The sequence below is a fragment of the Sebastes umbrosus genome, chromosome 20 (assembly GCF_015220745.1).
Source record: "Sebastes umbrosus isolate fSebUmb1 chromosome 20, fSebUmb1.pri, whole genome shotgun sequence".
NCBI lineage: Eukaryota > Metazoa > Chordata > Actinopteri > Perciformes > Sebastidae > Sebastes > Sebastes umbrosus.
The window spans coordinates 15528798-15542039 of NC_051288.1; the positions used below are offsets into that span (position 1 = coordinate 15528798).

At 39.4% G+C, this 13242-nt stretch overlaps 1 protein-coding gene across 2 annotated transcripts; it reads left to right on the forward strand.

Annotated features, from left to right (window-relative positions):
* Positions 1-81: 81 nt before the first annotated feature.
* Positions 82-12578, forward strand: dclre1a (DNA cross-link repair 1A (PSO2 homolog, S. cerevisiae)). 2 transcript variants are annotated; one of them, XM_037754964.1, is made up of 10 exons: positions 83-537; positions 568-694; positions 1852-3168; positions 3243-3376; positions 5310-5428; positions 6235-6378; positions 6877-7022; positions 8326-8480; positions 9476-9617; positions 11785-12578. In XM_037754964.1, the coding sequence occupies exons 1-10, from the start codon at positions 301-303 to the stop codon at positions 11949-11951; spliced, it is 2688 nt and encodes an 895-aa protein (XP_037610892.1). In that variant the 5' UTR covers positions 83-300; the 3' UTR covers positions 11952-12578. The 2 variants fall into 2 exon arrangements, with proteins under 2 accessions (XP_037610891.1, XP_037610892.1); XM_037754963.1 differs by having other exon boundaries at positions 82-694.
* The last annotated feature ends 664 nt before the right edge of the window (positions 12579-13242 follow it).

Sequence of the window (13242 nt, forward strand, 5' to 3'; positions counted from 1 at the left end):
TCGAATGATTAAATAAGTGTTTTGAATTGTGTCGAATGTGCGGCTCTGTTTCTCCAGCTGTCTTTACTACATTCATTGTAGCTCTGTGGCGGTAAGACCCAGCATGTCTTATCTAACCATAAACGTTAACTATAGACTCATTTAGCTTAATAATATGAGTAATAACAAACTATTTTTGCAGCGGGACCTATCCTCAAGCCGTTAATGTACTGTAACGTTTATTATTTTCGTTAGCAAACAACAATACTAGTGTTATAACGAGGTCGTTGAGTAACTTGGAGGCACGTCACTGCTCCTCAAATGTCCCAGAAGGACGACTCTGAAAATGACATTTGGGAGTATAAACCTCTTGAGAAGAAGAAGAAGAAACAAGAATCACCGTCTGCAACTTCAACTGTGACTACAAGAAGATGTACTCTCAGAAGAACCTCCAAGAGAGACACTTCTCTCTCAGTCAAGACAGTCAAGACAGCTGAAAGTGGAGGTTGTAGTACTGTTGTTGTTAATATGCAAACAGACGATGCTGCTGCTGCAGCTGCTGCAGCTGCTGATGCTGATGCTGCTGAGGCTGGGGAGGGATCATCCTCTGGAGACTTCTGCCCCATGTGTCAGATGCCCTTTTCCATCTTGGTGGTGCAGACTCAAAGATGGCATGTTGCTGAATGTCTTGACACTCCCAGGGACAAATGCACAGGTACAAACACCCATACTTCTTCATGTACTTTATCTAAAAAGTGGTGGACTGATACACTTATTCTTCATTATTATGATTCAAGATTCAAGCTCTTTATTGTCATTGTGTAGTACAACGAAATTAGATTGTGACCCATAGGTGCTAATGAAAATATAATACAATAAAAAAAGAGATAGTGCAGTATAACTATAAAAAATATAAAAGATAATGCAATATAAAATATAAAAATACAATATGCATATTGATGAGATGACAGTTTTGCCAGATTATTGCACAGTGTCCGTCAGATAATTATATAATTATTGCACAGCATCAGATAATTATTGCACAGAGTGATCAGCATATGTTATTGCACATATCCGTAACAGTAGATTTACAGTATTTACATTGCACAAAAGTGACACAAAAATGATACATTATAGATACCAAAAAACACCAGATTCTACATTTCCCACAATGAAACTTGGTGGCATCCTTCATCATGTTGTGTTCATGTCATATACAGATACAGATACAGATAGCTTTATTTATCCCCGAAGGGCAATTCAGTTTCTGCAGTCCACTGAGACATGTACACATTCATACTGCACAATCATCAATGACAGAGGGAACACAGTAGGTGGCATATGGGGAGGTGCAAGATCAATAAAAGTACAAGAATAAAAACATTTGAAATAAATACAAGAATAAAAACAAGACGAGATAAAAGAATAAAGGAATAAATAGAATAAAGTGCACATTACAAATTACATTCCATGAATGTACCTTATTGCAAACACGGACAACCATTATATGGTTAGTGCAAAATAACTTTACATTCAAAGTAAATAAAACATCTGGACTGTTTGAACGCGTCACACAGTCTACTTAGCAGCTTTTTTCATTGATAGTAGTCACTACACAGGGTTTTTGCTCAAAATTTGAAGTCTCTAGCCGAATTCAAGGAAACCTTGACTGCATAATATGTGTTATTTCTTTAGAAAGCTCCCTCGAGCAGACTTGTCACGATGAGTAAACTGATGTTTAAAATCAGGCACTTTGAATATCTGTATTGTCAAACTGCTTTAGCAGATTTTGTATGTAGGTGCTTTTGAATTATTATCATTTTGTACCCTGCTGATAAGCCGGATTTCTACATGTTTTATCTGTTCACACAGAATGTCCAGATGGCCTCCAGTGCTTCTCCGCCATTCCAAACCATTACAAGAAATTCAACCACACCCTCATGGCTCACAGTCGAGCAAACAGTGACACAGCCCTCCTCAGACTGTCCCAGCAGGCAGGGACCAGCGGGAAGACCGACCTCAGTCATCTCCCAGAAGTGGATGACTCTACTTTAGAGTCTTCACAGGATAGTGCTCTCAGTCTTTCTGCCTTATCAAATCACAGTAATCTCACTGGAACACCTCCATCTAAACTTACAAATGGACTTCTGTTGCTGCGCTCACCTGGCCCAGAGGATTTTAAGAAAAAGAAAGGCTGGTCGTCTTCTACTAAAAGCCAAAAGTCTATCAGTGCTTCCCAAGAAAGTAAAGCAGAGCTTTCATCCACTCCTGTCAAGGCAGAGAATGGAAGACAAGCTTGTGAAGCTTTTGCATCCAAAAGTGAACCTTCCCCTGACAACAATGATGCAATATCTTATTCTCCTCTTTCTGAGTTCCCTGCAGAGACTGAAGTCAATGGTCGTGAATGTAGTAAAGCCCTTTTTAATAATGATGCTTTTGAAAATGAGAATGAAAACTCAATGGTGCTGTTCAGTGACGGTTTCTCAAGTGAAGATGAGCTCCTCACTGAATTTATAGATAATTTGGAAAGCAATACTGACCTTGTGAAAGAGTCTGCTTCCTCAAGCACACAGCTGTATTCAGTTGCCTCATCGCCGCCCACTAATCAGCTTGCTGAAAACAGAGCTCATTCCACAGGTGAAAAAGATGCACACATTGCATGTAAAAGCAGCATTCAGTCTCCTCAAAGTATTGTTTTAGAGCGCCTGAGAGTAACGCTTCTAAGCTCAGATAGCCTGCCTTTGAAAAACTTGAACGACAGCAGTATTCAAACACCTTCATCACAAACCTCCATTGTCCAAAGATCTCCATCCATGCCACCACAGAAGGGCCAGATCAAGGCAGGTCAGGCCTCCGGTCTGAAGCAGACGGACATTGGGGTGTTTTTTGGCCTCAAACCCCTAAAAGAGAAGGAGAAAGAGGCTGAGAGTGGACCAAATGAACTAAACACCACCTCTGTTCCAACACTTGGTGAAAACTCAGGACGGAGACGACAAAGGCAAAGAAAAAGTAAGGCTGACACAACCGCAGGTATCTCACAGGGCCCAGTGGATAATAGTAACGTGGTGGATACTCAGGGAGAAGCAGGGAGAGGTAGGAGAGGAGGATGGAGAGGAAGAAGTTGGAACAGAGGGAACGCCAACGGAGAAGGAGAGCCACGACGTTGTCCCTTCTACAAGAAGATTCCAGGTCAGTGAGTGACCATATATCATATGTTGCTGAAATAATTTGTTGTTTTGTAATCTAAAATTTCTTTTACTCAGGCACAAAGTTTACCGTAGATGCCTTTAGTTATGGAGAGATCCCGGGCATCACTGCCTACTTCCTAACACATTTCCACTCCGACCACTACGGAGGGTTGACCAAGAAGTCCACACTTCCAATCTACTGTAACAAAGTAAGTCAGGCTTTGGTTACTGTAAAATATGAATGACTTCCAATATTATTTGATTCTATTAGTTGGGGCTCATGCTATCTATTTTATCTGGTGGCTAAGTGCCTCATATTGTGTTTATACTGGTTGGGTTGTGCATCAATTTGCCATATTTTATGCTACACCGCTGTATTTTGAAATAGGAGTCAATTACTGTACTATATTACTTTTTTATAATAATAATAGTTGTATTTATATAGTACAAGTTTAAGCACAATGTGCTTTCAAGATTAAAAGATTTACAGAATAAAGATTAACAATCAGAAACTCTATATATATATATATATAAAAAAAAAAAACTATATATATATATATTGAGCCAATAAAGCACATTTTAAATAATCTATGACAATAAAGTTAAACTAAGGCACCATGAAATGGTAATATGAAGAGGAAACATGAGGTAATGTGATAATGGAAGAAGAAAACATTGTTAGGTGTAGGCCATCTTGTTGAAGTGGGTTTTAAGGAGGCATTTAAAAGCTACTGGGAGTCTGCTGATGCACGGTCACCCTTGGTTTTCAGTCTGGTTGGTGGAACAGCTAAAAGGTTTCGATCAGCTAATTTTAGGGGCCTGGCTGGGCTCTAAGGGGTTAAATGTTCTTTATTCTGGTGCCAGACCATGGATGGCCTTGTAGGTAATTAATACAATTTTAAAATGTATTCTAAAAGTAATGGGCAACCAGTGCGGTGATGCTAAAATTTGAGTGATATGACAGAACCTCCTGGATGTAGTTAATTATCTGGCTGCTGAGTTCTGGATAAAGAGACTTTATGACTTTCTCTGCACGAGACTGGCATGTTTCAGTTTTCACATGAACAGCTATGGATGGTGTTTTTTTTTTTTTTTTTTACCCCAGATTCATTTGAGTCCACCGCTGAAACTGCATCCTACACAAACTCAAACTTTTTAGAATTCATACAGGGAAAGAAAGGAACAGTATGCCAGTTTAGATGCAGTTTTGTGTCGTCAATAAATGGCAGGTCTCCCATCCAAAGGCCTGTTACTCCTTGAACACTATGGAAGAGCTTCATTCTTTGAAGGTGCTACAAACCTTCTGTTTTTTTTCTTCAAAAATCCAATTTATTTGCATCTCATTAAAAAGCTTCCTGACTGCTCTCTTTCACAGACTTCATAGAGTCAATGCCTGACCCATTTGTTATCTCACTGCACTGCATTGACTCACTAATGGAAAATTAGCTTGCAGTCGGCAGCTATGAATACCAATTTGCCAAATGGCTCTGACCATATTGGAGTTGATTGAAATTTGAAGACCTTTGTGTTTTTTGGATAAAAACACTTCATAATACGGGTCTCAGTTGGCTTTTCAGTTTATAATATTAGCACTTTGTTGTCACTGTGCAAATGTTGAATCCAATTATAGTGTGTGAATTAAGCAATAAACTGAATGAATTGAGGTGTATAGCAAAACCTGTGTACATTTTAAATTCATACTTTGAACTTCTTTCAGGCTCAATTAGATTAATTTGTTTACTTCATACATTCTACATTTTCTATTTATCTTACTGAGGTATTTAAGAAGGTACCATTGAAACTAATTCTAATAGCCCAATAGAGAGGATCTATAATAAAATGTATTGGTGAAAGAGGCTTGATATGACGCAAGTTCTCCTGTCAAATGGGTCATGATTTATCGCAGTGTGTGCTATCTTGGGATTATAACTAAAAACAGACTTTCAAGGACTCGTCCATTGGGGTTTTGTTTATTTGGTAGGTCACAGAAATTCAACTTGGATGCTAGGTGGGTCATAACCCAGAAAAATCCAATTTAGCATTTAGGTTTTTAAAGCTTTAGAGGCTGCTGCTGAGTCACTGTGTGTGAGTAAACCATAGAGATGTACAGTATGTTGACTGACAGCTGCCTCTCCTGGTCAGATTACAGGGAACCTGGTGAAGAGCAAACTGAAGGTGGCAGAGCAGTACGTCCACATCCTCCCCATGAACACCCAGGTCACAGTGGAGGGAGTCAAGGTCATTCTGCTGGATGCCAACCAGTGAGTAATTGACATGACGTCAGTATCAGCCAGCTGAATGTCTGATTTCAAAGTCAGACGGCCCTGAACTCACTACCTAGGTTGTTTCACTGAGGAATACTAATTGGCGTTTTTTTAGGGTAACTAATTCTGTGTGACAGACTGACTATTTTGCTCAGTCAGCTCTTTATATGCCTCTATTTTTTTCGACCTGTGGCCCTTTGCTGCATGTCATCCCCTCTCTCTCCCCCCTTTCATAACTATTTCTGTCTATCAATAAAGGAATCAAAAAGCCCAAAAAATAATCTTTAAAAAAAGGAAGACCTGGAGGTAATTTCTTCATATTTGTCCACTGTTCCACCTAGACTCAAGGATGAAGTGATTAGATTTTTGAGGTCAAAAGTCACTCTGACCTTACCTCCATCCCATCCTCGTGAATATGATATCTTAGGAACGCCTTGAGGGAAATTAGTTATATCTGGCACAAAAGATGAACTGATTAGAATTTGGTGGTCAAATATCAAGATCACTGTGACCTCTCAAAACACATTTTTGGCCATAACTCAAGAATTCATATGCTAATTATGACAATTTCGCACACATTTCTAACAGGATAATATGATAAACAACGACATATTGAACAGACATGGATGTAAACTGCAATTTTACTTGTTGGTGAAGGCATACAACCGCAATGCAGTAATTCTAGTTGAACGTTTACACCATTAGTCAAAGCTTCTAAGAAGATGCTTATCCTATTTTATCATACAATGAGTACCTCTTTCAATTGTCATATATCCAGCTTCTCCTCCTGTCTATTCTGTCAGTTGTCCAGGATCTGCCATGCTGCTGTTCTTCCTGCCCGATGGACAGACAGTCCTCCACACTGGAGACTTCAGAGCTGATCCCTCGATGGAGACGTACCCTGAGTTACTCAGCTGCAGGGTGCAGACGCTCTACTTGGACACCACGTTAGTACCTTTCTGTCTCCTCTCATATACACTGAATGTACCAGTAAGACCTGGCATTAACATGCGTCTTGGTTGATCCAATCACAAGTGGATGGCTCTAAGTACGTCTGTTCACACCTTAATGTGGCCCAGGACACAATCACGTACACACTGCGAAAGAATGTGGCCATATTTGTCCTGAGTGCGTTCTTACCTGTACTTAGAGCTGTGCACTTGTGATCCGATCACTCAAGACGCATGTTAATGCCAGGTCTGAACAGGGTCAGTGAGGTTACTGAATGGCCAAAACTGGTTTCATTGTGCTGTTCTCAGCTGTGTGTGTGTGACCTTTTTGGGTGGTTACTGTAAATAAGACTCCTCTAAGCCAGTGTGGATCAATATTAGCTAAAACGTGTGCACTTTCGCTCCATGTCCTCAATTCTCTCAAGCAAGGAACTCAGTGATACGGAAGCCCTGAGGAGACTCAGATTCTTAATGTAAGCTCTTGTGTCTTTATAGCTACTGCAGCCCTGAGTACACTTTCCCAAGACAGCAAGAGGTTATCAACTTTGCAGCCAACACAGCCTTTGAACTAGTGACACTCAACCCACGTACACTGGTGGTGTGTGGATCCTACTCCGTGGGAAAAGAAAAGGTCTTTCTGGGTGAGTGCTTAGTCGCAATTGTACTTTCTGCATCTTCATGGCCACAATTTTTGTCATGCCACCTGGCTTAATGACCTCCAGCTCCAATCAACCGGCAACACTGAAAAACACACACACACACAGCATGAACACAACACACACAAGCCCTGGCAGAGGCCCTGGGGCCGTCACATGGTCGATATAGCTCGCACATAATTCATCATCAGCCTGATAATTAGACAGGTTGATGATAGGTGAAATATTTTTATTATATTACTGAAAATGACATTGTAATTTATTCATTTAACTCTGGGAATAATGATATTACTGTGACGTTGTACAGCATTACCGCCAACACAAACTGTTGGACACAAAGTGTTTCTAAACCTAATAGTAGTTTTTTTTTTCTGTAGCTTTGTATCACTACCTGACCTTTCCTCCATCTGAAAGGTCATGTGAGATTACGTGTTGTATCGAATGGGAGCGGTGTGGAGAATTGCGGATTAGTCTGTTTTTTAGAAAAAGAGCCAGTCTTGTGTCCTCTATTGATGCATGAATAATGCTCTGTTCCACTTTGGTGTAGTGAAGTAATCAAAAACCAATGTCGAACATGCGTTCATTATGTAATCACCTTCGCTTCAACAAGCTCTGCTTGAAATTAGAACAGGGGGGAAAAAAACTACAGCTGATTCAGATGACTGTACAACTGTACTCAGCCAGTTTGTTCTCTGTTATTCTGCACAAATATTTGTGCTCTTGAACACACTTGACAAGTTAGTGAACACAATAAAATATATCCAGATTGTGTTTTTGTAATCACGTTTTATTTTATTTTTCATTTTCAACAGGACATTCCCTGACATAGGACCTCAAAAAATACATAAATAAATAAAATAAAATGAAAACATGGATATTAAAAATAAAAAATAAGTATTAAAAGTAAAAGAAAATATACACATACATTTATTCAAATGTGGAAAAATGAATAAATAAAAAATAACTAAACACCAATAGAAAGAAACAGATGTTTACAAAAGGTGAGTTACTAATGAACATAATGATAGCATTTTCGGTGGTACTCTATTATAATACCACAGTTTTGTTACCACAACCAATCTCACATTATTTGTAAAACGTGTTTGGTGAAGTTGGTGGAAAGTCAAATATTTGGCTGGAGTTGTCTTGGAGCAAGGAAACGTTGTTCTGAAATCAAATGTACAAATTGTTAGCGGGGAGTTCTTAACTGCAAGTGCACACGAAGTCTTCAAATGAAATTGTCCACACTCCTGGTTCTTATGCGGACCTTGTTTTTCTTGATTTGTAGCGTTGGCGGAGGTCCTGGGGACGAAAGTGTGCCTCTCTAGAGACAAATACAACACCATGTGCTGTCTGGAGTCGGAGCAAATCAAACAACGTATAACCACTGACTGGAAGGCGGCCCAGGTCCATGTGCTGCCTATGATGCAGATCTCCTTCAATGTAGGTGCAGCAGTCTAATTTTCCATTAACTGGTCTGAAAAGAAGAGTTATTACAGCATTTTAGGAAACAATCAGTGATTTAGAATAAAACAACTAGCAAAAATATGACATCAGACTTTGTCCCCCGGGCAGTTTCTATATTTATTCACTGCAGTTTAATTTAATAATGCACTACTTAGTGAGATGAAGGGGAATAGAAGTCTGCAGACCTTTTTGTGTAAATGTTTTTCGTGTTTAACCGAGGAGGACTGTGTCAAATTATTTATGGACAGTTTATTTAGATGTGCAAACACATCTTTTATTCTGCTTATAGTCTATTTCATATCTAGGACAGCAGTTGAAATAATTAAGAAATGCTAATTACGATGATGACCAAGCACATCATCTCTCTAAAAAGGACTAAGGCATTTAAATGTGCCATCTGTATAACCGCAGATAAGTCCCAGAGTCGGTATAATTCAAGCATCACTAGGCACAGAAAGGCTGACTGGGGGGAAATATATGCAGTTTAGGTTTGCTTTGAGACCTTTGAGTGATGACTGTTGGAGCAATTTCTGTCAAGAAGAGCTACTATAACTCCGGCAGAGTGACCTTGAAATAAATGTATAGATTATTATCTTTCATTATTGTATAAAATTAAGTGTTTGCTTCGTAAATAACTTCTTTGTTTATCAGCTGGCAAACAAGAGTGATGAAAAGTAATTACTTGTTTTTCAAATTTGGAGCTTAGCTATTCAGAAACAGCGTTTGAGCACAAAAGCTCCACAAACAAATGGTTATCTATTTACATTTAGCAGCTGTTCTTAGTAGAAACAGCGCTCTATGTTCTCACATTTCACTCCTTCAGCATCTGATAAATTCTCCGAAATCATGCTCCCATTTTTTGCATTTCCTTCCTCACTTTTAACGAATTGCATTTTCAAGTACAATGCGGCGTCATTTAAATATGAGATTCTCACTGTAATTTCTCCTGGTCGCCCTCATCTCATCTTCAGAAACTGCAGGATTACCTGGCACGCTTCTCTGAACGGTATGATCAGCTGGTGGCCTTCAAGCCTACAGGCTGGACCTTCAGCCAGCAGGTGGACTCAGTGGAAGATATTCAGCCTCAGATCAGTGGCAACATCTCCATATATGGTACACACTTATCTTTTTTTTTACATGTTTTACATGCACAGTTATTTGTCAGAAGGAATAATAAAAGTACATTCTCACGCAGTATCAACAGAGAAAATTCTCCACTATGAGGCCTTAAAAGATGCTAATGAATCAGATGTTTTTCATTAGTAAATCCTTCTCTTTGCTGTGTTAATTAGGGCTTCAACTGTTACCGCCGTTCAACAGTATTTGAAGGTCCAAGTTGGAGGTATTGGAGCTGTTAATGCCCCGACAGCCTCTCTCTAGCTCTCTTTTACTGACCACAAAACAGAGCCTTATAATGGTTAATAATCTTAAAGTCATCGTGCCCCACGTTGCTAAGACTTAATCACAAGAGCAGCATTTTCTGCCAAAAACATGAATGTTCATCACATTGTTGTATTTAGACTACAGCTCCCTCTTTTGGCAAAGAGAGGAGGAGTTTGAGAATAAACAATGGATGGCTCAGTGTCAGGTTACTTCAGCTTGGTGACGAGAGGGAGGGAATATAATCAAGAGAATGCCGGGTCTTGTATCTTCAGTCATGGATAGAACTGCCGGACGGTCGTCTAGCATTAAACCCCAGTTCTGAAATGGGTCATGATTTTGATTTGGCACTGCATATTTAGCCTCTGTTTCATGTTCTGAATAGATCTATCAACAGCATCAGCCATCTGGCCTGTAACCTACAATCACCAGCTCGAGGCTTTCACGATGAACACAAGTCACACATAATTTCTTCCTCCTCAGCAGTTTGTGTGTCAGTCAAGCAGAAGCTAATTTGCCCCTCTCTCTCTCTGCCTTGTGTTGATCTCCTCCTCCTTGCTCTTCCCAGCCATATGCTACTACCGCTCCTAATATTGTTCTCTGCATGTGGGAGGGTTGGCTGTATACTTGAGTCGGTTCAGTTTCAGCTAGATCTGTTTAAAGCAGCGGAGCACATCAAACCTGTGGAGGGGCGAAGGGAAGACAAACAAGAGGCAGCAGCTTTCTGCAGCAGTGCCAAGATGTTGTCTTATTCTTATTATTTAGTTTTATATAATCATGTGAAATCTGCCTCGTCCTCTCTCAGAGGGGAAAAGTCTGAGCCTTTGAGTCACTTGAGCAGCTGGCCCCTCTCGTAAGACTTTGCCCTGTTGCTTGTGTCATACTTTAGACATCTGGCTCCTTGATGAGTTTTTACCTCGAGCTAAATCTCCTCTGTATTCACTGAGCTCGGCGTTTCTTAATGGAGGAATTAGGAAGAAAATTATCAAAGCGAATGAGCCGATGGAAAGTCCCCCCTGGTTCAGTTCTAAACCACTGCTTGCCTCTTTCCCTACAAGACTCGTCTCCTTAATAATATAATAAGATAATTACAACTTGCAATTGAAATAACCCTGTGAGGAACAACAAAACGTGGGTTATCTTTGGGCTTATAAGATGTTTCAGCACGGCTACATTGGAACCCAACATTTGGGTACATCAGTAACCAACCTAGGGTATGGCCCCCCCTTAGAGGGCGCCAAAGATCACAGGGGGTGCGCCAGGATTTGTCTGCTCTGACTTTGTCAAAATTAGATTTGCTCATGTATAACTAAAATCATAATAACACACTTACTGGATCATTTATACAAAAGTCTGTGTATAAAACTATTTAAAAGATATACATATATTTTTTGCTACTTAGTAGCAAAATGTAACTAAATATTCTGCTTCAATCCATATTTGTTGGTGTTTAGCCTTTCAAAAACAACATTTTTACCACGGTCAAAAACATATTTGCTCTCCCACTGCCTACCTCTCCAACGGGGGAGTCTAGCAGCAATCTAACAACACCATAAATTACATTTATTTAATCACACTTACAAAAAAAACTCTATTATAGTAAATTAATTCAGTTGTTACAAAAAGATGTATCTTCCGTCAAGACGTCATCACTTTATGTGACAAAACTGACAAGTTATATTCAATAAAGTAAGTTATTTTATTAAAAAAATAACTAATTTAATACACTGAATCACTTTGAGGATTTTGTTCATGGATTTGTAATTTGTTTTAGGATGATGACGTTGAAGGGAGGGGGGGGCTCAGCTTCTCTTACATACAAGTAGGGGGGGCTTCAAGGAAAACATTTTGGGAACCACTTGGGTACGTTGTGATGGCAACCCTTCTGTTTCCTCGACAGGAATCCCGTACAGCGAACACAGCAGCTTTCTGGAGATGAAGCGTTTCGTCCAGTGGCTTCAGCCCCTCAAGATCATTCCTACAGTGAACAACGGTAGCTGGGCTAGCAGGAAGGCCATGGAGAAGTGCTTCAGTGACTGGCTCATGGAAACTAAAACTAAACGGTAGCTTATGTATAGGTAAACTTTGCTCACAGCTATACTCTGGCCTCTGCTGTTCGTTGGTTATGAGAGCAAAACCAATTAATTCTCAATAGTGTATGACCATGGGGAACAAATCTATTTTAACAATACTCATTGTATTACTTTTATTGCCGTTGCTCGCCTCAGCTTTCCTCAACACTAAGCATTTCAGTGCAGAGCGAGGGGTTGCGAACATGAACTGCAATCACATCCCAAGGTCAAGTATGTGCTCTTGAACCAATTTATTATAACGGTTCTGCTTTTATCCACAATGGGCTGAATTGAAATAGCTGAACTCTGAAAGCTGTTTTGTGTAAACATGATCTGAGGTCGTACACGTATTATGTCTGCAATTACACCAGGTTTTCACTAAAAAGTATTATGTAACCGAAAATTGGATGTGTTCACTGCCTGCTGTGGCCACTTGCACCGTTAATATACTGAAAGTGCTGCTTTCAAATTGTGCAATTTCATAATTAAATCTGTATTTTTTTTCTATTTAATAAAAAATGTTATGCTGCAAAAAATAAATGTTTTAACACCGTTACCTCATTTTTAATTTTTTGCACTATTAACCTGTTCATATAACTTAATAATAAAGAAAATTATTGTATTATTGACGAGTTTTACTTATTTTATTTTTTTTTAAATTTGCAAACTTTGCTCAATCAGTGGTTTTTAAGGTTGCATTATCTTCTTAAGGAGGAATGCCGCTGTTATGTAGTGGCTTTGAAAACGCAAACTTGCCTTGAGTGTTCAGTGTGCTGTCAGACCTTTCAACAGTTTATCTCTGAGACAGCAGAGACATGCGGTACAGACATAAAGCTCTCTGAATATCAGTCCCTGTAAAAACCGGCTTTCCACGGGGTCACTGGGTGATTTCTCTTTTCATGTAGAACAATTTATCCCATCTGTCTGAGCTGTGTGTCAATCTCAGGGGCCAGAGGGAGGAAAATGTGTGTCACAAAATCTGAACATTGAAAAGGTTTGATGTTGTACTGTAGATTCCCACAGTTTATCCCAGGATGTGCAGTCTGATTTATACATTTAAAGGAACACAGTGTGTAACATTTAGGGGGATCTATTTGAAGAAATGGAATATAATATTCATAACTATGTTTTCATTAGTGTATAATCACCTGAGTGAGCGGAGGGGTACTCAGCACTAGATGCTGCCAAATCCTACACACTGTACTTTTTAATTTTATGGATTTTTTTGAGTAAAGGAACTGGAAATATAATTATGTTGCTCAGTTTTAGTAACAATTCCAATGAAA

Coding starts and splice junctions, on each gene's coding strand:
- dclre1a (XM_037754963.1), top strand. CDS start 301: ATGTCCCAGAAGGACGACTCTGAAAATGACATTTGGGAGTATAAACCT. Junction 3,169..3,242: donor CTTCTACAAGAAGATTCCAG/GTCAGTGAGTGA, acceptor TCTTTTACTCAG/GCACAAAGTTTACCGTAGAT. Junction 7,023..8,325: donor AAAAGAAAAGGTCTTTCTGG/GTGAGTGCTTAG, acceptor CTTGATTTGTAG/CGTTGGCGGAGGTCCTGGGG.